Source organism: Misgurnus anguillicaudatus, chromosome 3 (genome assembly GCF_027580225.2).
Source record: "Misgurnus anguillicaudatus chromosome 3, ASM2758022v2, whole genome shotgun sequence".
In the NCBI taxonomy this organism is placed as follows: domain Eukaryota; kingdom Metazoa; phylum Chordata; class Actinopteri; order Cypriniformes; family Cobitidae; genus Misgurnus; species Misgurnus anguillicaudatus.
In genome coordinates, this window is record NC_073339.2 from 41007071 (window position 1) to 41029537 (window position 22467).

Sequence of the window (22467 nt, forward strand, 5' to 3'; positions counted from 1 at the left end):
CCTTCATACAATAATCATAATTTATAGCGTCAATTAAGCATCAAACCCTTTTATACGTCATATACAGACAAAGTATACTCATATACAAAAAGAAAAGCGTTTATAAATAAATAAACCGTCATGTCTGTGATTGGCTGTAATGAGCAACACTGCAAAAACATTGAATAAAAAGAAACCTTTAATGCAATGTAAGCTGATCTAAAAGAAAAGTGAAGAAATGATCATATTTTGCGAAAAATATTGCATGCAAAATCCACTTGGCTCAAAAATCAGACTCAGTTTCAGTGGGCATGATGCCTCTGAATACCATGCATTTTTTAAATTCCATATAAATGCACCAAGCACTCTTAACAAAACCATAGTAAAATACTAAAAAACATTTCCACGAACCTTGTTGTATGAGGGAGGATACTCAGCTGCGAATTCAAGCTGTCTGATGATGACATCATTGGGTGGTACCTGCAGTTTGTGCATACAAAGCAACAGCTTGTGCAGATAAGCGTAGTCCAAACGGATATAGAAGAGGCAGATCATTATTTTCACACTCCATCACAGCAGGTGGCGGTATGCACCTTTAAAGTTGGTTCGTAACCCGCCATTAAACCAAAAGAAGAAGATGAAGATTGTAACGTCAGCTCATCGTAAGCATTAGGTAAGTGCTCGCTCACAAGCTTATGAATAACTATATTGCAGCGAATGCGTTACGACAGGCACTGTCATTGTGTGAATAATTAATGATATAGTGATCCAAGCATTACGTCGAGTTTGCCGTAAGCTTACCTCATAGCCATCATAAGCCAGGTTTGCTGACGGACACGGAAGAGCCAAAAAGTACTATTGAGGAATACAAACGCAAAAGCAGCAGCAGTAACAACAACAGAAAACAGTTTTGTTAGATAAATGGCCTTGGGCAAAAGTCTTTATAACTGCAATCACATAAGTTAGTGGAAACAGTGTCAGGCTTTCCCAGATGGAGACAATATAGTGAGGTAAAACTTTAGTGCTGTTTAAATGAATGCGTTGTGTTTGTTATTCATTTAAAAATATGAACATAAAGTTATGACTCATGACAAACTGGCAAGAGAGTTGATAACACAGATCTGTCCAAATATGAGGGAAACTATATTACTTTGTAGGCCTACTGTGTAGCATTATTAGAGTAAGTTGGTCTAAATAATTTCCTTGTTGATTTTACATTAATACTATGATTTTACATTTGAATAACCATTGTTTCAAAAATCATAAAAACAAATCTGATTCTAGTTATTACTAATACAAGCAACTTTTTATGGTTTTCTATATGCTTGTCTTTCACAGATTATTCACCCAGTGTTTATTCACAAGATTGACCGAAGCTTATTTAGATGACCAAATTATGAACATTGTGACCCACCCTGAGGCTGTAAGAGTGTGCCTGATGAGAGAATGCGTACTTGAAGCAGTTATAGGACATAATATATTCAAGAAGACCAAGCGATCCTTATAGGACTACATGCAAAGCAATGTACTCCAGACCGCACAACTGGACATACAGGTACTTTTTAAAAAGCCCATTATTCTTCTTAACTTAAACATGCATGCTTATTCTTTCTACTATTGTCTGTTTTATTATTAGTAAACAGTTTTGTTTTAAATTGTTAAAACATCTTTATCCTTTTTCAGATTATATTTTTGTTAAAGATTTTTTATTATCTACATGTCATGTCTGTGTTTATTTCAAGTGCAAACAGTAGAACTGTCACAAATGAATATATCTATGACTTTGCACCTGCACTTAATTTAGACATTTTTAAGCATTTTAGGTCAAAATCAGAGTGTAACTTTTACTTTTGATACTAAATGAAATATTCAGCCCCAAATAGCACTTGATTACAGAAGAGTTTTCACTTGTTAACCTGACCGATACAGCAACCATCACACCAAACATTCCAAAACCTGTTTCATTAGATAGAAACAATCAATGAATTTGGGCAACCAGTATCTGATTGAATACTATAGCTAAAAGTGTGTCACAGCTTTGTTCTGATCGGTTGTTTCTGTTTATGTGTTTTGTACGCTGTGTGTTTTGTCATTGGTTTGTTTTGACAGGTGGCCATGCACGTACCAGTCATTGTCTTAAGCCCAGGATACACTGCAAGATTTTTGCTCTCCTATAATATCATTACTTTATCACACTGTGCGACATGGATCATTTAAACTTGGGTACGACAAGCATGTAGACTGTATAATGATGACACCTATTGAATCATAGGTTGTGACGACTGTGACTCCAGTTAAGTGCAATGTCACCAGCATGTGCTAGTGTTAAACAAATACTGGTACGCTGGAAGACATAGGACCACCGAAGAGCCACGATCACAGAAATTGCCACAAATGTTTCACGATGGTAATCTTTCGTTTGGGACCGCCAAAAATCATGCAGTGTATCCCAGGCTATATCCTCCCCTCCGTCTAGTCATCATCTCATTAATTATGAGATGCGCTGTCAGTGCTTTTTCTTTCTGACTCTTCTCTGTTCTCTCCAGATTGTGCCCTGATGCCATCTGCCCCGTTCTCCCAGCCTCATCTTCCCTCCCTATGCCTAGCTTCACATCGGTTGGCTCTTCTTTGGCTCTCTTCATCCCGTCTGCCTGCCTCGCTGCTCTCCCTGATAACATTTCCTGACTGATGCCTTGCACTCTGACTCTTTCTGCAAGGTGCCATTCTCAGCAGTGACTCAATTTAGTGCCACCCTGCTGCTTGGTGAGTCTCTGCATTCTGGAATTGAGATTTTCATTGCCCATTCAATAAACTGTTTGTGCCTACAGTTGAGTCTGTGACTTTTTTTGACCAAGTGATGTAAGTAAGGTCTCAACTTTATACCTTTTAATATTGATTTCTAGTTACACAGTTGTCTTTATGATGGGCCTAGCATTTTTTAGAGAGTCTGTATTTCTGTTTCCTATGTCAATACTACCTATTACAATGTTTTTGGTTGAAAACAATTATAGGCCTTTGTTGCCAATGTTTGTTGTTTATGGGTTTTATTAATAATCAAATATTAAATAAGAGTCATTTATAACTGAGCAAAAAAATTAATCCTTTTGGAGTTTATATTCCATTATAATTTGCCTAATTCTTACTAGAGTACCTGTAATAAAGTTCTGTTTTCTTTGTCATGTATGTTTGTACTACAGTACATTCTGATTGTATGAAGTTATAAGACTTAACAGTTTACAGGCTGTGATGTGCATTAGGCCTACATATACTAACATTCCTAGGTCATCCATTTCCCAGGGCAGCACAATAAACTTTACCATTTATGTGTTGCAGGCATTGCACTTCTGAGGTCATCACCATCTTTCTTCAGCCAAACAAAATGATTCTCACCAACAACCCCGGCTCTGCTAAGCTTGATGTTGGAGGTCTGCTGTTTTTGAAGCAGGGGACCACTGTCCATTAAAGGCTTCATAAACCATTTAACAAAATCACATAAGATAGTGTAGTTCATACTCCATGCGATGTGCCATACAATGGAAGGGCCATGTTCCTTATCATATCTGGATACTGCAAAGCTCCTGTCTCCTCAACAATTTACGAACTAATCAATTATTAAATGAAGAAATGCTATGTAAAAGCAAAGATATTTCTTCCTGTGGAATTTGAGTCTTAAATGTAGTAATTACTGTTTTATGGCATAAATAAAAGTTCAATATTATATTATTTTAAAAGCATCATGTATCTTTTTTCATTCCTAATGTATTCTACTAGTAGTGTGTCAGGCACTTTAACCCTTATGAAAAAAGCCAAGGAAAGCATCATATCAAAACAACTGTTTATTTGCACATGCAACATTAAACTATGGTATACATCTCTGTTTTCATTACAATATTGAAAAGGATGAGTATTTGGAGTCTACAGTACTGCTTGCTCCATCTCCAGCAAAGATAAAAACATCCTAAGAAAAATGACTCATTCACACAGTATTCCTCTTTTTACAACCGCGACACATTTTGCACAGACAACACAGCATCTGGAGGACGTATATGATCCTCACCAGTGTTATTTATTGTTTTTCCTGTGTGTGTCTAATGATGATAAAAAAATTATAATTGATCAATTATACTTTGAAGGATAAAGCAAAACTACTATATTTACTATAAAGCTATCTAAACCAATAGCAGCTTCATAAGACTTAAGGTGGTTATCAAAGGGACTAACAAACAAATATAATGCATATGGGTTGACCTGTGAAAACATAATGTCCTGTTTTCATTTGTCAGTTACCAGTTAGGCTTTAGAAACATGATAAAGTTAATTAAAGTGTATTTAAAAATATAGTTTGGAGAAATGTGTGAAAGTGGTCATGAATTTCAAGGGTTGAATGATTATAGTTAACTGTTTAAAAATATGTAGTTGTAGCCTACTAATGCTTTTATAAAATGCTCAAAATATATTTTAGATTACATCCTGTGATATCCAAGCCTTCTTTCTTTCTGTGTTTTCAAAGCTCCACACCAGTAGGTGGTGGTAAAGAAAACCGTGTAGGTACGCGTTAACACGTGATTTACGTGTTAACACGTGATTTACGCGTTAACACGTAGTGCGTGTTAACACGTGATTTACGCGTTAACACGTAGTGCGTGTTAACACGTATTTTTAACACGTTTTTGCCCCAATGGCCTTCCATAGTAGCTAACTGTTTCTTAACTACTGAGTCGTGCCCACTAGGGGGCGTAAGTGATATAAAAACAAAACAAGCTTTATAAAAAAGGGGGGCCAGAAAAGCTTTAGTGTAGGAATAGATATAAAATAAATTTGAGATTTTTTTCTCCTCATAGCATAAAGAACAAAGTACATTTTAGTTTAATATTTATTAAGGATAGTAATGATGAATATTTTTCATTAAAAAATATGTTTTTCTTTGAACAATAGTAGCCTATGTGCTAACTATTTCTCATAAGCTTTAACCAATTAATTGTTACTACTGAGAACATTTCTTAAAAATATATTTAGCATGCAGAACATGCAACCCTTGCAAAGACGTTTCTGCAATATTAAAACTGTTTCAATATATTTCATAAGACTTTACAAAAATACAACAAATTAGATGGCATGGTGTTTGTAATATTAATGTAAATCTGTTTTAATGCATTTACTTTTTTACTTACATATTACTCAATAAAATCATAATATAAATATGCACAGTTGCTTACAATGTCCTTATAAAACCAAGCAGGGAACAAAATAAATCAAAGAGTTTAAAAAATGTAATCAAAAAATTATTACAAAGTTTTTTTTCTTTGAACAATAGTAGCCTATGTGCTAACTATTTCTCATAAGCTTTAACAATTTAATTGTTACTACTGAGAACATTTCTTAAAAATATATTTAGCATGCAGAACATGCAACCCTTGCAAAGACGTTTCTGCAATATTAAAACTGTTTCAATATATTTCATAAGACTTTACAAAAATACAACAAATTAGATGGCATGGTGTTTGTAATATTAATGTAAATCTGTTTTGATGCATTTACTTAATATTTCTCAATAAAATCATAAGAATAGAAATATGCACAGTTGCTTACAATGTCCTTATAAAACCAAGCAGGGAAAAAAATAAATCTAAGAGTTGAAAATATTGATTATTAAAAATTATATGATCAGCTTTTATTACTCAACAGCTTGCTTGAGTTTGAAAGCTTCATAGTAAAAAGTGCTGTGTGCAAGTTTAAGTCAACTGAACCTACTATTTGAAGTTTTTGACTAGTATATAGTTGGCATAACTTAAAAACATGTTGAAATTATTTAACTTGTGTTAATATATCATCACCAGATTCTAAATCACTAAAAAAAGCTAAAATGTGAAATTTCCTCATCTTTTTATAAAATCAAATTAGGAATCTAGGACCAAACTTAAATCCTATTTAGTTTGTAGTTTTTTTTTAAATTAATTCAGACAGCAGATGTTTGCCCAGAACCTTACAAAATCTTTATTATAATTAAAAACAAAGTATCTGAGCATACAGTACTACAAAGAGCAAATTTACAAACAATTTATTACCTCAAGTGTTGCCTTTAGTTATCAGCTAAATATGTTTCAAAGCTGAGAAGAAAACACACAATGGTTATAAACAGCACTAACCTATAGGTTATAATGTGGTTTTGCTCTGTTATCAGGCCGAAACCGCGTTGAAGGGGATTCCTGCTCCTCCACCTTCCTTTCATTATATACGCCCATCATATGTTTTGATCAGTTATCAATCAATATTTATCCATCCAATAATTAAAATGAATTCTTTGTTTATGAGATCAAATTTATTTCAATATATAATGTGACTTATAAATGTTTCCCTGTATCCATATATTCTCAGTAGCAAAACAAAACATACCTGTGGTCCTTCTGTGTCCAGTTTAAAAATAAAGCACTTTGTATGTTTATCACAATTTAATGCTGCCTGAGCTTCTAGCTGTGAGAAAGTACATCTTATCACCCAGCCTTGAGAAAGCTGTGTGCTACTATTGTATTTCATGTGTGGGTAGGTCGGCCTGAACCTCTGTTATCTCCGACTCCTGGTCTTCATTCAGTATTTTCAAGTCTACAGCTCTTAACCGTAAATCCCCTACACTGAACCACATAAGAATGTGGCCTTGTAAAAGTTTGGGATTGTGGGAGTCAGTTCAAGCTTCAATAACAGAGCTTTGATGTACGTCACAAGTTGCTGACTTGGTTTATTTCTTTAGATAAATTTCCAATCGACATCAAAGTAAATACATTAACATTTTAAGAAAGATTACGTAAGACACAGACAGCCTCAGATTACGTCAAATGTTTACACTTATAAACAACGATTTGCTGGTACAATCAATGTCATATTTGGATTTATTTAGAAAGTTGATTAGGTGACTTTTTCTTGCTCCGTGTGTGCTTTCTGGGATTGATATTTGTCCCAGGGATGTGGTGTTTGCTGGCCAGGCATAAACTCCAGCCATTCTTTGTAAAACCCCCGGAAACCATCAATCCTTTCCATGTACACGTTGCGTGACTTTAGCTGGAGAGAGAAAGATATGAAACACACTTAATGCATGAACGATTTAAAATAAATATAGTTAATTTAATCAGGGGTGTCATGCACCAGTTTTTTAAAGGGGCCACAGGGTGCACACCTACTTTTCATACTGTAATCATAATTTATAGCGTCAATTAAGCATCAAACCCTTTTATACGTCATATACAGACTAGGCAGACAAAAATAATAAATTAACCGTCATGTCTGTGATTGGCTGTAATGAGCAACACTGCAAAAACATTGAATAAAAAGAAACCTTTAATGCAATGTAAGCTGATCTAAAAGAAAAGTGAAGAAATGATCATATTTTGCGAAAAATATTGCATGCAAAATCCACTTGGCTCAAAAATCAGACTCAGTTTCAGTGGGCATGATGCCTCTGAATACCATGCATTTTTTAAATTCCATATAAATGCACCAAGCACTCTTAACAAAACCATAGTAAAATACTAAAAAACATTTCCACGAACCTTGTTGTATGAGGGAGGATACTCAGCTGCGAATTCCAGCTGTCTGATGATGACATCATTGGGTGGTACCTGCAGTTTGTGCATACAAAGCAACAGCTTGTGCAGATAAGCGTAGTCCAAACGCTTCACTGCTTGGCCGATCAGAGCACTGAATACATAAGTGTTCGGTGCAAGGCCAGACGTATACAAAAACAAACCATAAAAAGACTTTAATAACATTAAGCAGCACTCTTAAAGGACCACTGTGTAGATTTTTAGCAACATCTACAGTAAGATTGAGAATTGCAACCAACGGCTCAGTCTACAGCTCACCCCTCGATTTTGAAATGCATAGAGAAGCTACGGGGCTACTAAGGGGCCTAAAGTGTGCTAAGAAAACATCCCCCACACTATAACATCACCACCACTGCCCTGCACAGTGGTGACAACATCGATGATGGATCCATGTTCTTATTCTTTTTACACCAAATTCTGACTTTATGATCTGAATGTCTCAACAGAAATCGAGACTCATCAGACCAGGTAACATTTTTCCAGTCTTCAACTGTCCAATTTTGGTGAGCTCGTGCAAATTGTAGCCTCTTTTTCCTATTTGTATTGGAGATGAGTGATACCTGTTGGGGTCTTCTGCTGTTGTAGCACCATCCGCCTCAAGGTTGTGCGTGTTGTGGCTTCACAAATGCTTTGCTGCATACCTTGGTTGTAACGAGTGGTTATTTCAGTCCAAGTTGCTCTTCTATCAGGGTGATTCTCACGAAACCATTGAAACACCACGGCACTAATGATTTTAGCTTTAAAATGTGTAATATAGTAACATTAAAAAGCATCAGAATTAACACAATACTGTGTTCTACCTTGCACAATGTGTGATTTCAAAATAAGAATTTATAATTGGAAATTTTATCTCATTTTCTGCTGAAATTCTCATTACCGAAATGTGTCCGGCTGTGTTTGAACATGCGTTATGTTGTAATTTAATCAAATGAACACAAAAATATTAAGAAAAAAATAAATGGATGTTTTGCTAGACTACTTTAGATGACAGAAAAAATATTTACTGAATATTCATGTATAATTAGGAAAATGATGTGTCCATGCCTGATGTTCTCATCCTCCGCAACACTTTTTGAGAACAGTTTAAGCACACATACAGAATTGTAATAAAGTTTGATTTTGAGTGACCAAGCACATGGACCAGTTACTTCAAGATGGCTACCAGGTAAGATAATTTTTTTACAGTTAATTTGAAATATTGTCTTGTCAGAATGCTTACACGACATTTTGATTATCATTACCGCAACAGATGCTTATTAAATGTTAATTTAATTAATAGAAGCATAATAATTTGATTTTAAAATCATGTTCAGAATCTCCAAATTATGTTCTTTCAGGTTTGTAATGTCATTTTGAAAATATGTCAGTGTTGATGTTTTATGAATGTTGCGGTAATGAGATTTTTTAGGACACATTTTTTAAATTATGTTACAAAAAGTGTTAAATGATAAGTAAAAGTTTTTAAATTAATGTTCCCATTTACTCCAGACTTTGTTTTTCAATGTCTGGTGGGAAAAAAATTTAATTATAGCAATTTTTACATTTTCATGCTTGACATTTTTAAAACCAAGTTTTCGTGAGAATCACCCATCATCTTGAATCAGTCGGCCCATTCTCCTCTGACCTCTAGCATCAACAAGGCATTTTCCCTTTTCACACCATTCTTTGTTAACCCTAGAAATGGTTGTGCGTGAAAATCCCAGTAACTGAGCAGATAGTGAAATACTCAGACCCGCCCCTCTGGCAACAACCATCCCACGCTCAAAATTGCTTAAATCACCTTTCTTTCCCATTCTGACTTTCAGTTTGGAGTTCAGGAGATTGTCTTGACCAGGACCACACCCTTAAATGCATTGAAGCAACTGCCATGTTATTGGTTGATTCTATCAAACGCTCCAGAATTAAGGTGGTGTCTTTTGCAATTAATTATCTAATGAACTCAAAAAAGAAACATAATCGAAATGAGAAAAAAAAATAAAAGAATAAGACCTCCATATCAGACAACAGCTGCAGTCCATCTTTTTCTGTCTGGCAAGCCAGTGCAATGCTACAAAATGTCTGCGCAGTAACCTTCAGCCCTCTATTCACCATAAGGGCTTTAACAGCCTAAAGAAAGAGAAAATATTTATCTGTTATTATTGCAAGACCAATGGTTTTTCCTTTTGATTATCCCCTCTTGAAACTTACATACATGCAATATTTGGCCACCTTACTTAGTATGATTAAATGTTCTTCTTACCTTAGCTCCATCCAAGTCTTTAGTTTTAGCCACCCTTCTTATCAACATGTTAAAAAATGTCACGTCCAACTTGACGCCATTCTTTTTTGCCACATTTATGAGACTCTGCACCGATTGGCTGCCAGCTTCCATGACATCAGCCAACAGGGTGATGGTTTTGATGTTGGGCATCAGTCCATCATTGGCCATCTTCTCCAAAAAACCATCAAGGTTTCCAATAAGCGCAAACCTATCGGAAGCATTATTCACAGGCCCTAAGGCGACTACATTTGAGTGACAAGTGCTAGGGTCCAGAAGGTTTGGGAGGCGGGGACTTTGTGGTGATAATTGTGATTGGCAGGTCAGAGAGCCACTTTGTGATGAAGGCAACTTCTGAATTTCATCTTGAGATGAGTGTATCCTACACTGATCGTGTTCATTTGGAGAGTTTAGTTCATTCTTTTTTGCCTGTCTGATGCGAGCGTCACGAGCATGCGTGTCTATAAAAAGCTCATTCTCAAATGCATCAATATTTAAGACCTCTGGACGCGATGTCTCTTCCTTGGCTTTTGTCCTACGGCTTTTCCTTCCACTTGTGAGTGCTGGGTTCACCTCTTGTACCCCTGTACCCCTTAGGAGCAAACCAGAAGCCAGTTCAGGATTACCTATCCCACAATCCCGTGCGGCTCGGAGGAGAATGTTGTAATTCTGGGCATCTGGTTTTATTCCAATCCTAAGCATCTGGTGCCACACCTACAAAAGACATTCAGGTTCATCATTCACAATGCATTATGGGAATGAACTATCAGTCTTTGATTCATTGATCTAAAGTATTAAAAGTAATGTTGTTTTTCACTAGGAATCTGGTCATTTAACCTTTCTTAAAGACTTATAATCTTCATTGAAAATGTAGCTTTATTGCTAAAATCTATTTCTATATAGAGAAAAAAAATCAAATTTGTGTGTGTATATACCTGTAAAGCCAATCTGAAACCCTGCTGCTTGTCCATCACACAGCATATCAGCAGATACTGAAACGTCTCTTGTGTTATGGGTTGTCCACCTTGAAGCATCTCCTACAACGATGCATGTACACAATGATATCCATATTAGATGATAAATAAATCATTAGCACAATACATAAGCACTAGATGTATTGACACAAATTATTACCCGCATAATCTGAAAGCAAGACTTTAGATCTCCATTGAAGGCGATTGTTTTGAGCAAAGCATGCTGGGTAATGGCACTAAGGGGGACGTTTCTCTTGAGAAGTTCCTGCTTGAGTTTCATTGCTTCTTCCAGTCCGGATTGTTTCCATGGTGACTCTGCACAAGCATTAAACAGAGCTGTATATGTAGCATCTGATGGCTCGATTCCTCGTTTCTTCATCTGAGACAACACATTAACAACAAACAACAGTGTGATCTCTAACGTCAATGGGTACTGTGGAAATAGTAAATACCCTTAAAAAATTAACACAGGACTAGGAAAATAGAGTCAATGTATTGTACTACGGTTGTTTGCACATGTACCATTTTTACACCATTACTGTCTGTACCATAGTAATTTTCTCTTTGGGTAATATGATTTATGTAATTTTTATTTACATGGTTATCATTTTACAATAGCCACTTACTAATATAAACGTTCCCTGTACAAAGTAATGTTTATAGAAAGCATCATACTTTATGGTTGAAATATTGTAAATAAGTTACTTTACTCTACTTTATAGTAATTTTAAGGACGCATTGCATTCTTACGTTATTGTAAAGTTGGAAGGCTTTCTTTAGGTAGCCGACACGTCCACATCCACCGATAAGCACGGTGTAATTGTATTCCTCCGGTTGTAACCGCTCTCCTTTGAGCATATCACCCTCGAACAGAGATAACGCCTCAGCCAGCTAGACAGTACAAAAAATGATTAAAGAATGAAAAACATAATGAGAAAGATCGATTTTATTCAAATTTGTTTCATTCTCACCCCTATACAAAAACTATGATGACCGTATGATAAAATAATAGAAACCATCACAAAAATTCTAGTGGATTTAATGGTTATAATGGGAATTGTATTGGTTTTGAAAGAAACTGTAATATGGTATCTGTTGTCTTTACTGGTAATAAACCTGTATAATTTCTTTTTTCTGATGAACACAAATTTATATTTTGAGAAATTATGATAAACACATAGAAGATAGTGACCATTGACTTCCATAGTAGGAAAAAATATTTTGGAAGTATAGTGATAAATGATGAAGAAAATATTTTGATAAATGATGAAAGCACACAGTTGATGGTACCCATTAAATTCCATCATATTTTTTATTCCTACTATAGAAGTCAATAAACACTGTATATATGCTGTGTGTTTACCATCATTTCTCAAAATATCATCTTTTGTGTTCATCAGAAAAAATAAATCCATACAGGTTTTAAACAACATGAGGATGAGAAAATGATGACAGAATTTTTATTTTTGGGTGAACTATCCCTTTAACTATAGTAAATGTGTAAACTGTAGTAAATACTGTAGTAAACTAAGTTTGGTCCAGATGTCCTTTGGAAACACTATAATATCTAGGCATGTTAGCTACTATAATAGTGTATAGTTAATATAAGATAGTAATAAAAAATGTACTAAAATACAGTATATTACAGTTTTTTAAATGTTGTAGCGATGTAAAGTTTTCTTACATGCAACTTACTTTATCCTCTTTAATGAGCTTTTTGCACTGTAGGAAATACCAATACGCTGTATTCCTCCGGCCTGTTTTAGACTTGAATTTTTCCACAACAGCATCATCCTCGTCGTCAACTCTGTACTTTAAATCCTGCTGATCTGGGCTCGTTTTGCTAAAGGTTCGTCTGGAAGAGTATTTACGAGAAATGCCACCAAAATCGTCCGTGACATCTCCCTCCAAGACACGATCAGATGTATCCGTTGTGGTAGTTTTGCTGTCGGGTTTTAAAGGCACTGATTCAGAGAAATATCTCAAGGGTCCTTCATGCACTCGTTTAGTAGGACAGGCAGCAGCTGCTGACTTTGAGGAGACTGCGGCGCACTTTACATAGCTAACACTGGCATTTCGTGTCAGAAAAACTCGTAGGAGCGTAGGACACAACATTTTGGCCATCTCCAAATACTTATATTTGATAAAATATATGATTCTGCTACAGAAAACCTTTTCACATGCTGCTCGCTAAGGGAGTCGCCATGATGTCAATAACGGAAGTGTAGCTAGACATGATAATTGATAATATGATAATCGATTAACTGTTTTTATGTAATATTTAGGTATATTATATGTAGTAATAGTTAACTGTAAGTAGATAGTATGGTTATCTAAATAAATAATATAGTCAGTAAAATAAACAATTATAATGAACAGGATCGATTAGTAGGACTTTTCGAAGCTGATGCCGTTTCTCAATCCGAAGGCTGCAGCCTCCGGAGGTCACATTTGTAGGCTGCATACGTCATCAAGACTGTCTTATTTTAGAATATTAACAATTCTAAAGTTGACAATTATTCAAAGTTAATCGTAAATTGTTGTAATATGCTTATAATTTGCGAATGTAATGTTCAGTTAACTTAAATAAACCAGGCTTGATGACGTTTGCAGCCTGCATATGCGACCTCCGCAGGCTGCAGCCTTATTAGGATTGAGAAATATAGTACGCCATCTTGTGGCCAATAGTAGTACTTACATTATTTGTTTCCAACTTTCAATTCTAGTCAATTCTGGGTCTGGCCTTGCGTCTTATGTAAGTACATTAAATGTTTTCTGCATTGCAAAAAGCATCAGAGAGGAAAAAGTAAGTTGCCTGTAAGAAAGCTTTACATCCCTCCCACATATTAAAAAACTATAATTAAAATTGATGAAATTAAATGAATGTATGGGAGCAACAGGGCTACATATTATATATTTGTGTTCATTTGTTCTTGTAGCATGTCAATAAATATTTCTCTCCTGATATGCCATGACATACTGCATTGCAGGAATCCTAACCATGCAGTCCCCTAGACCGGTGAGTGCACCTCCCACATAAGTTGCAGAGATGATGAGGATTAAGGGTTTCGTTTCTTCAGCATCCAGATCTTACATTGTTTCCATGGAGACCCTCCTTTTGTAAGCCGTTACAGTGCGTTACAAAACAGCAGAATACACAATATTGGTAACAAATGCACAAATATTTCATATATTAACTTTATTTCTTTCAATTATATTTAGATTATGAGATTTTTTAGATTTAGATTTTACATTTAGGCTATATCATCTACTGTACTTTCCTTTGTTACCTTTTTATAATCTAAAGAACCGTTTTCCACTAAAAAGAACCTATTTGCTGCAGAAAGATCCTTTGGATGTTAATGGTTCTTTATGGACCCATACATCCAAAATGGGTGTACTATGGGAAAGTGTGGCACCTTTATTTTTAGCTGCAGCTGCAGGTTGCTATCTAGTGCAATTTTGTTTCTAATACTTTCAATAAAACCGTTTGCAAACTCTGCATTACCCTGCAATATCATCAGGATACATTATAAACAACCTGTGCTAAAATGTGCACATCAAACTGTTAAGATTACATCTTCAGACTTGAGGATTTTGACAAAAGGGGGACTGGTTGAGGACATTGACGTGGGACTTATAGATAAACGCAATCAGAAATGTATAACATTGTGATTCTCTCCATCATGTGCAAAAAATGAATAAATAAACAGTGAGGAACAGGTGGAACTATTAACAGATTTTAAATAGATTTCCCTTTATAATTTTAGACTTAAGATTGTATGCTTTCATCTTGTCAAGAATTCCTGTAGTGCACTGGGTAGAGGTTTTGGGTTCGAGCCAGAAATTGCACATACTGTTAACATGTATAGCTTGAATACACTGCGACGTGCTTTGGATGAAAGCGTCTGCCAAATACAAAATTAATGTCTTTCAACTTCAGATTTTCATGTTATATGGTTAGTTACCACGTGCCTTGTGACAACATGCCCCGGCGGCACCTACCGCCTTGTTTAATTGTAAGAGCGCGAGGTGACTCGTGCATTGCGCTTACGAGCGTTTCTTGCATCAATGCACTGGCTGGCAAGGTGGCGATCTGCACACATGTCAATTTTTTCAGTTCTATGCTTTCTTTGTATGTGTCGTTGTAAATTTTTCAAGTATAATGTCACATTACATTTAGGACAGGAAACTTTTTTTTGACTTGATTTGTTTCGTCTTAGCTCCTTCTCCACCGATGGTAGACCCCAGTGTTTCTGGTTTGTGGTAGAAGGCTGGTCAGTTGGTCCAGAAACTATTATGGGCTGCTGGTCCCTGCCCTTACTGGCCATTGCTGATGGCTGGTTAGTTGGTCCACAGACCATGGTTGGCTGCTGGTCCCTCCGCTCACTGGCCATTGCTGATGGCTGGTCAGATGGTCCATGAACTATTATGGGCTGCTGGTCCCTGCCCTTACTGGCCATTGCTGATGGCTGGTCAGTTGGTCCACAGACCATGGTGGGCTGCTGATCCCTCCGCTCACTGGCCATTGCTGATGGCTGGTCAGTTGGTCCATGAACCAGAGTGAACGATTTTTCACCCTGGTTATTAGCCACAGTCCTGGTGGCTTGTCCACCTGCACTCTTATCTGCTGTATGAATAAGCAGGTGTTTTTTAAAGTCAGTCCGACGTATTACTGTTTTGTCACAGTAACAACAGTGGTAGTGAGTTGTTTTGCGACACAAGAGGTGGCATTTATAGATTTTGAAACCTGAAATTATTAATTTTTAAAAAAAATTAACAAATTTCAAATTTTGTCAAAAATGATTGTATACAATATCCTATTCATATTGAATATAATAATATTTTGTTCAAATTACAACCATGTACTACCACCCAAGATAAATGTGACTGAAGGTGGCCGGTTGCCTGGAAGTTCTCATCAAATTTTATATTGTCCTTAGGACAAAGCGGACAGTGAAATTTTGTGCACTTGAGGCACTGGTATGCCTCAAGAGTGTCCTGCACATCTTTCACTGATAAGTGAACCTAAAACACAATAACATGCGTTTCACATTTATTTCACTGATTGTTATGAGTAAAACATTTTATAAAGTAATATTAAAACAAATGTTTCAATTACATTACATTACATTACATTACATTGTGGTTTACGCAGAAAAAAGCTACAATCGACGCTACAATGAAAACTTTTATAAATTAAAAGTTTTAAAAGAATTGCATGCATTGTATAATTAAATTAGGAGTTGTAAAGTTATTCTAATATCAAGTCCATTTACAAAACGTTTAAGACATTTACAATTTAAAAATCAACGCAGTCCTAAAACGTACAAAAATGACACAGCCACCCACAATACCTTATGGTCTTCAGAATCCATAATCTAGAGAGCAAGTTGTAGAAATGGAATGCAGAAAAGATTTTGTGTGCTACTAAAAAAACTACAGAAATGTATTTGGATACACTTTCCCCCTTTTTTTAAGTACATCAAGACTAAAAACAGCGTACAAGCGCCATTATGAAATGGTCTTCTTCAGAACTTATAATGCTTTTATAAAAAACTAAAATCTGTACAGCAAACGTACCCCTTCATTTCAACTGCACGCTGACATGTGAACGCGGTTTCTTCTTTGTTTTCTGGTGGATCGCAAAAACAAAACGTACACATTACCGCCGCCAACTGTGTGGAGCATAAACCAACTTCTTCTTCTTCTTCTTCTTCTTCTGTTGTTTAAATGGCGGGTGGCAAACCAACTAAAAGTGCATTTACCGCCACCTACTGGATTGGAGTATGGAGCACTACTTGGTTGTATACATTTAGTGAGAAAATAATAATAATAATAATAATAATAAAATTACTACTATTAATAAACATTTCGTGTTTCCTATTTTATATACACTTTGATGAACTACATGTTGTCTGAGTGTTTCCAACCTGTACTTTTAGTTTTTCATTGATCATTTCCACTTGCTGCCATTTGCAGCTGGCTCCGACCTCCGTTTATACCCATCTTCCCCGGACCTGTATCAGTGAATGACATTGACAAATCATCAGGTAAGAAACCTTTACGCATTAACGCGACAGCGTAGCACTGATGCCCAATGGAGAGCGCGGCAACCTTGAGAAATGATGCTTGATGATCATATCTTATGCAACAGAGATCATCAATGTGCATTGCTTTTTTGGTAACATGCATACATAAAGATGTTGTCAAAAAGCGCTATAGGCAATTCAATGCGTAATTCAAAAACAGCTATTTGAGACAATGTTTTTATTTAACACCCTCGTTTAAAGTAGACTTCCTGTAATTGTTGCGTGTAATGTTAAAAATGGCTCACAGGTAATATCATTCATTTAGGGTTTATTTTAATAGTCGACTTGGAAAATTGTAATGTGTTTTAAAAGCACGCGCGTCGCAGCTGTACAAATTCAACTGGTAGAAAAAATGAAGGATGATAACGGGGCATGTTGTCACACTGGTTGGGGACACTGTTTAACATAAAGGTTCTTTCTCTTTCTGTATGGTTTCAATAAGAACCTTTACATACAAACAACCTTTCTGTAGGTTATACCAGACAATAAAAAGGTCAGAAAGAAATATGATCCTTATAAAGACCTTTGACTGATGATGAATTCTTTGGATATTCAAAATGGCTCATTCATGGCACCACCCAAAACATCCTTTCATTTTGTGTAAGTTAATAAAAGTGTACATTTTGATGTTATGCAAAAATGGCTTTAAAATATTCTTGGATATCAAACAAATGTTGCAAAATTATTGGCATAAAAAGATGCAACAAAAGTTTCTTTACAGCGATGCCATATAGAAGAACCATTTTTGGTTCAGTCAAACAATCATTTTTTCTCTTACTTTTTACGTTTTTTTTTTTTTACTTTTTTATGTTAAAGGTCCACTGTGTAGATTTTTAGCAGCATCTAGTGGTAAGACTGTAAATTGCAACCAATGGCTCATTCCACAGCTCCCCCCTTTCTTTTGAAACACATAGGCCCTGTCCCAAATGGCGCACTTCATGTGGACTTTCGGTCTCGTGGCCTTAAATTGCGCGTGCTCGCTTAGTCCACGAGTCCGTAGGGTGTCCCATCTGTAATTTTTACGCTTTGAAGTGTGCTCATCAGCGCCTCCTTTGCCCCCTTGATGCGGTCTTCAGCGAAGCCCGCACTGCAGCAGGCTTTGCGCACTTTACCAACCCAGAAGTCCTTGCGAAAGAGCAATCAGACCAATCAGACGACGGAAGGGAGGAGCTCACACTGACGGGCAACTTCTCTACCTATTTCCGGTGTGACGCTCGAGTCTGTCCCAAAATATGACCCCGTTGCACCCACGTGGACTCGCATTAAGGGTCCCTAAAGTCTGGACTACGTGATGTCATCAAAGTGTGGACTCTGAGGAGGACCACAAGTCCGGAGTGTGCCATTTGGGACAGGACCATAAAGAAGCTACGTTAGCCGCCACAGGACAAACACGTCAATGTATGAGACAATGTTGTAAACAAAACGCGAAATGGCACAATGCACCTTTAAAGGCTCTTTCAAAAAATGCTACAAAATGCTGTGGTTGCATAAAGAGTGTATGAATTCAAATGAGTAAAAAATATTTGAAGTATATAAGTGCTGATATTTTACCAGGTATGCACACTGAAGACTGTAGCACAAATCAACCGGGTCAACAGAGTCCTGTGATCAATAATCTCAGCTTTAATCAGCTACCAGAGGAGAACCGAAGACAGAGAAAGGAACTTCAAAGTCCTAATGGTGAGTTAATATGCAAATTGTTTGAAAACGTTCAAAATGTAATGTCTATTATTTACAGTATCGGGCAGATTTACTGGGAGTGATGCACTACTAAATCCTAAATGTAAAAGGACATTCAAGAGAATATTTTTTGAATAACAAGATATAAATATCATTTATTTGTAGGATTGCATTTGGGACTCATTAACAATGTACTGTATATGCATTGGGTCTTTATAAATATTTGGTTATGTTGCATGAATTTGTGAATGCATAATAACATTTTGTGAATAAAATTAATTTATACTCACACCTATAATTTTGAATGCATTTGTGAACTTGTACTTAGAAATGTCATTAAAAACAGTAATAAGATAAAATGTTGTGTCTCGAGCTGCCCTGCTAATGTGACTCACTTGTATCCTTAAATCCAGGCTCAAAGGAATTCATTCCTGATGATCGTAACCATGGCATCTACTTTGCCATGTTATTGGCTGGTGTCGGCTTTCTACTGCCGTACAACAGCTTCATCACAGATGTGGACTATTTTCACCGGCGCAAATTTACAAGTAAAATGTCATGCAACCAAGTCAACATTGTAGGACAAAACTGTCATTGTGTTTATGTAGTTGTGAGCAAATAAGCCACCAGTTTGTCATATAGACTATTTAGATATACACATTGGGCAGTCTCTACCCTTCTCTTCCACTCACAGGGGTCATTGTGTTCGATATGAGTTTGACATATATACTGGTGGCTTTGAGTTCTGTCATTGTGAACAACATGCTGGTGGAGAAACTGAGTTTACACACGCGGATCTGTGGTGGTGAGAATTAGCAAATCAAAATGTTATCATACATACTGTATGGTGCATGTGCTTTTTGACATCTTGGTGCTTTATATACACATGTAGGATATCTCTTTGCTTTGGGACCTTTGGTGTTTGTGAGCATATTTGATGTTTGGTTGGAGCTGTTTAACACTGAGCAGTCATATGTTCTCAATTTGGTCTCAGTTGCCATTGTTGCATTTGGATGCACAGGTACCAAAGACACATACATGCATACATAAAAATATATTCTGGCTCACATCGAGTTAATGTAAATTTTGCCTTATTGTCGTTTTGACTTTTGTAGTGCAACAGTCCAGCTTCTACGGATACACAGGGATGCTACCCAAGAGGTACACACAGGGCGTGATGACTGGAGAGAGTAAGTTAAACCTTTAACCAATACAACACACTGATGATTTTAATTTAAAATAAATTACCTAGAATGTAAATTTGTACTAGATTTAATTTAAAAGTTTGGAGATGTCAGAGTTGATGGTGTAGTGGGCATTGCTCCGACAGATCCCATGCGGCAAAGTATTTCTTCTAATGTGACATGAATATATTCCCTTGGATTGAAATGTATGAGGGGCTATATATTATATTTTTTAATGCTTTAAAATTTATTTATTTCTTAAATATATTTCAAAATATACAGAAAATTAACCCACTAAACATGAGACGTCCGCACGACGTGCAGATCATGTCTATATTAGGTCGGTTGGTCCAGGCCCTTATCTGTATGTCTATACAACGTGCAGATCTGGTCCAGTATCTGGACGTCTGACTATGACCCCTCTTGGACGTCATGTAGACGTCCAAAAGGGGTTCGGGAAATCAAAACAAAAATATTTTATACAAATGTGGTCTATGAGTTCTGAGTCAAAAAAAAAAAAAACATCACATGTTTTTTTGTAGAATATTTTGTTAAGCTGTTAAAATCATGTTATCTTTATATATGAATGTGTGCTCAAAAACATAGCACTGCTCATAGATAAAGTTCCACCTTAAATGCTCTCTCTCTCTCTCTCTCTCTCTCTCTTTCACTCTCTCTCTCTCTCTTTCTCTCTCTCTCTCTCTCTCTCTCTCTCTCTCTCTTTAATTAACAGAGATGTATTAACAGAGATGTATATGCTGACGTTTTGTTGAAAATCTTTTGTCACCATAGTGACGCTCAGTGGTTCCTTTAGTTGGGTAGCTTGACTCTTTGACTTTTTATAGTAGTGTTTGGTCTTTCTAAGAGTGTTTGCTAAAGCATGTTATTTGTTGCAAAGAAAATTTGTTATAAACAAAACTCACATGTGGATCTTACAACTTTACTGAACGTTTATCAAAGTAATTCCACATATGTAAAGTCTGTGAATTTAGTATTGTCTCAATTTCTCAGTTGATTTGAGGTGTCACATCCAACTTATTTAGGTTCATACCACCACTGTGAAGCGCTTATATAAAATTTAAAGTCCAGATATTGTTGTTACATATGCAGAAATCAAGAATCACTCCATGAATCACAACAGTGGTGACACTCTCTGGACTCATAAGTTTTTATAATACGCTGGTGCAATGCACTGCAACATTTAGAAAACTCACCATCGTTGTGATTCATGGGCTGATTCTTGATATCTGTGTCAAAAAATTCTGGACTTTAGATTTTTGAAGGTTTCAATTTCCATTACAGTAGGCAGCAGTATGCACCAAAGTATGTTTATTGCAGCTCCAAACAAAACTGAGATAGTAGTTTACTTTAAAAAAAAAATATAATGTTTTATCTGTGTTGTTAGTTCAGTTATATTATACCACCACTTCTGACCATCAATGTAATTAATGTGAAGCCACAAGCATTGGTAACTAACACTTGGTGCAATAATAATGTGTTTTAAAAACACCATCATGAGGCACACACATTATAATGTAAAAACAAAGAGTCAAACCGCCCACCTGGAGGAGGCACTGATCACCATGGTGGTGACAAAACATGTTCAATAAAACATCAGAATCTTGTAAATTCTCAAAAATGAGCCGTAGAAATTACAAAAAATAAAGTAAATTTGGTTTGTTTAGTCAGTATGGTCCTACTTCAAAACAATGCTTTTTAAAACAACTGTTTGTAATGGTGATGACATTGTTTTAGAGAATGTACATGTAACAATTATCCAGCAAGAGCAAGCGTGGGAGGAAGAGTGAAGTTCACGTCACTTCACTTCAATAGAGAGAGAGAGAGAGAGAGAGAGAGAGAGAGAGAGAGAGAGAGAGAGCAAGATTGCAGATGCAGATAGTTAAGGTGGAACTTGTATATTTGGGAATTATCTATAAGCAATATTTTTTTTACATTTATTCATATATAAAGATTATATAAACAAATATAATGTCTAAAATGGCCACATTTTAAATAGTTTTACTTTGTGTAGAGGTCCCCTTGACATCAATATTGGATGTTCAGAACAGGTCAAAAAAAGACGTCATAAAAACTTTCATTCTGGCTCCTCATGGGACGTCGAAATGACGTCTTTTTAAGACGCTTTGCTCAGTGGGAAGTGTAGGTATAGATTACAGTCAGAAACCAGTCTGTGCTTATTTGGTCTTAAAGAGACAGTAACCTCAATTAATCTACCTACTTAAGTCTGTGTCACGTCAAAGAGAAAATCACTTCTGTAGCTCTAAAAAAATAATAATTATATTTAATTTATACAATAAAGTGTTATGATTCATTTCATTCGATTTCTGTACCTAATGCTAATTTCAGATCTTAATGTGAAACTTTTTTCTTTTTTATAAATGTTTGTAATTTCTTTATTTGTTATTAGATTTTTCGGAAAAACTGTAATGTGATCCGAACCTTGTGATCCATAGCCATAAATGCAATGGTACTAATAATTGGCATAATTTCTTTTGGTGTTTTGGTTTTCAGTCTTGGTTTCCTCTTTTTCGGTTTTCGGCCAAGAATTTTCATTTCGATGCATCCCTAGAAAATTGCTAAAAATATATTTGCTAAAATATATTTTGGAAAATGTTTATGAAAGTATATTTTTCACTGATATATTTTTCAGCCATTTTTGTATATTTTTAAATATATTTTAAAAAG

The 22467-nt window shown here is 35.9% G+C and overlaps 3 protein-coding genes and 1 long non-coding RNA gene across 9 annotated transcripts in view; 2 read left to right on the plus strand and 2 right to left on the minus strand.

Annotated features, from left to right (window-relative positions):
- Nucleotides 1-22467, plus strand: part of slc29a4b (asolute carrier family 29 member 4b) — a 74022-nt gene that overhangs the window by 43812 nt on the left and 7743 nt on the right. Inside the window, exons 1-6 of one of the 3 annotated variants that reach the window (XM_055205994.2) lie at nt 13751-13925; nt 18452-18577; nt 18991-19125; nt 19272-19382; nt 19470-19598; nt 19693-19767. In XM_055205994.2, coding sequence (XP_055061969.2) covers nt 18454-18577; nt 18991-19125; nt 19272-19382; nt 19470-19598; nt 19693-19767 — 574 coding nt within the window. In that variant the 5' untranslated portion in view covers nt 13751-13925; nt 18452-18453. Of the gene's footprint in view, nt 1-13750; nt 13926-16773; nt 16859-17811; nt 18578-18990; nt 19126-19271; nt 19383-19469; nt 19599-19692; nt 19768-22467 lie in introns of those variants that run through there. The other 2 variants (XM_055205993.2, XM_073866187.1) reach the window with 2 other exon arrangements.
- Nucleotides 513-3712, plus strand: LOC141363526 (uncharacterized). Of its 2 annotated transcripts, none has more exons than XR_012369021.1 (4): nt 513-652; nt 1318-1534; nt 2526-2742; nt 3313-3712. It is a non-coding gene; the product is annotated as an uncharacterized lncRNA (long non-coding RNA). The 2 variants fall into 2 exon arrangements; XR_012369022.1 differs by lacking the exon at nt 513-652 and adding an exon at nt 759-989.
- Nucleotides 6696-13031, minus strand: ptcd1 (pentatricopeptide repeat domain 1). The gene is made up of 8 exons (XM_055205992.2): nt 12501-13031; nt 11556-11696; nt 10966-11184; nt 10767-10868; nt 9814-10545; nt 9564-9680; nt 7521-7703; nt 6696-7032 (listed from the first exon to the last, which is right to left on the minus strand). Exons 1-8 carry the CDS (start codon nt 12927-12929, stop codon nt 6880-6882), a joined length of 2076 nt encoding a protein of 691 aa, XP_055061967.2. The 5' UTR covers nt 12930-13031; the 3' UTR covers nt 6696-6879.
- LOC129444957 (uncharacterized) lies at nt 14542-16523 on the minus strand. 3 transcript variants are annotated; one of them, XR_008644669.2, is made up of 3 exons: nt 16389-16523; nt 15665-15833; nt 14542-15555 (listed from the first exon to the last, which is right to left on the minus strand). XR_008644669.2 is itself a non-coding variant. In XM_055205997.2 (3 exons), the coding sequence occupies exons 1-3, from the start codon at nt 16181-16183 to the stop codon at nt 14819-14821; spliced, it is 807 nt and encodes a 268-aa protein (XP_055061972.2). In that variant the 5' UTR covers nt 16184-16523; the 3' UTR covers nt 14542-14818. The 3 variants fall into 3 exon arrangements, 2 of the variants coding, with proteins under 2 accessions (XP_055061972.2, XP_055061971.2); XM_055205997.2 differs by having other exon boundaries at nt 14542-15435; nt 16163-16523; XM_055205996.2 differs by having other exon boundaries at nt 16163-16523.

Excerpts from the sequence above, each read along its gene's own strand:
- ptcd1 (XM_055205992.2), bottom strand. The coding sequence starts at position 12,929 with ATGGCCAAAATGTTGTGTCCTACGCTCCTACGAGTTTTTCTGACACGA. Across the intron at positions 11,185-11,555 it reads CCTTCCAACTTTACAATAAC|ATGAAGAAACGAGGAATCGA; the intron begins GTAAGAATGCAA and ends GTGTTGTCTCAG. Across the intron at positions 7,033-7,520 it reads ATCCTCCCTCATACAACAAG|CTAAAGTCACGCAACGTGTA; the intron begins GTTCGTGGAAAT and ends TTCTCTCTCCAG.
- LOC129444957 (XM_055205996.2), bottom strand. The coding sequence starts at position 16,183 with ATGGATTCTGAAGACCATAAG. Across the intron at positions 15,834-16,162 it reads TGGATTCTGAAGACCATAAG|GTTCACTTATCAGTGAAAGA; the intron begins GTATTGTGGGTG and ends ATTGTGTTTTAG. Across the intron at positions 15,556-15,664 it reads TTGGGTGGTAGTACATGGTT|GTTTCAAAATCTATAAATGC; the intron begins GTAATTTGAACA and ends TAATAATTTCAG.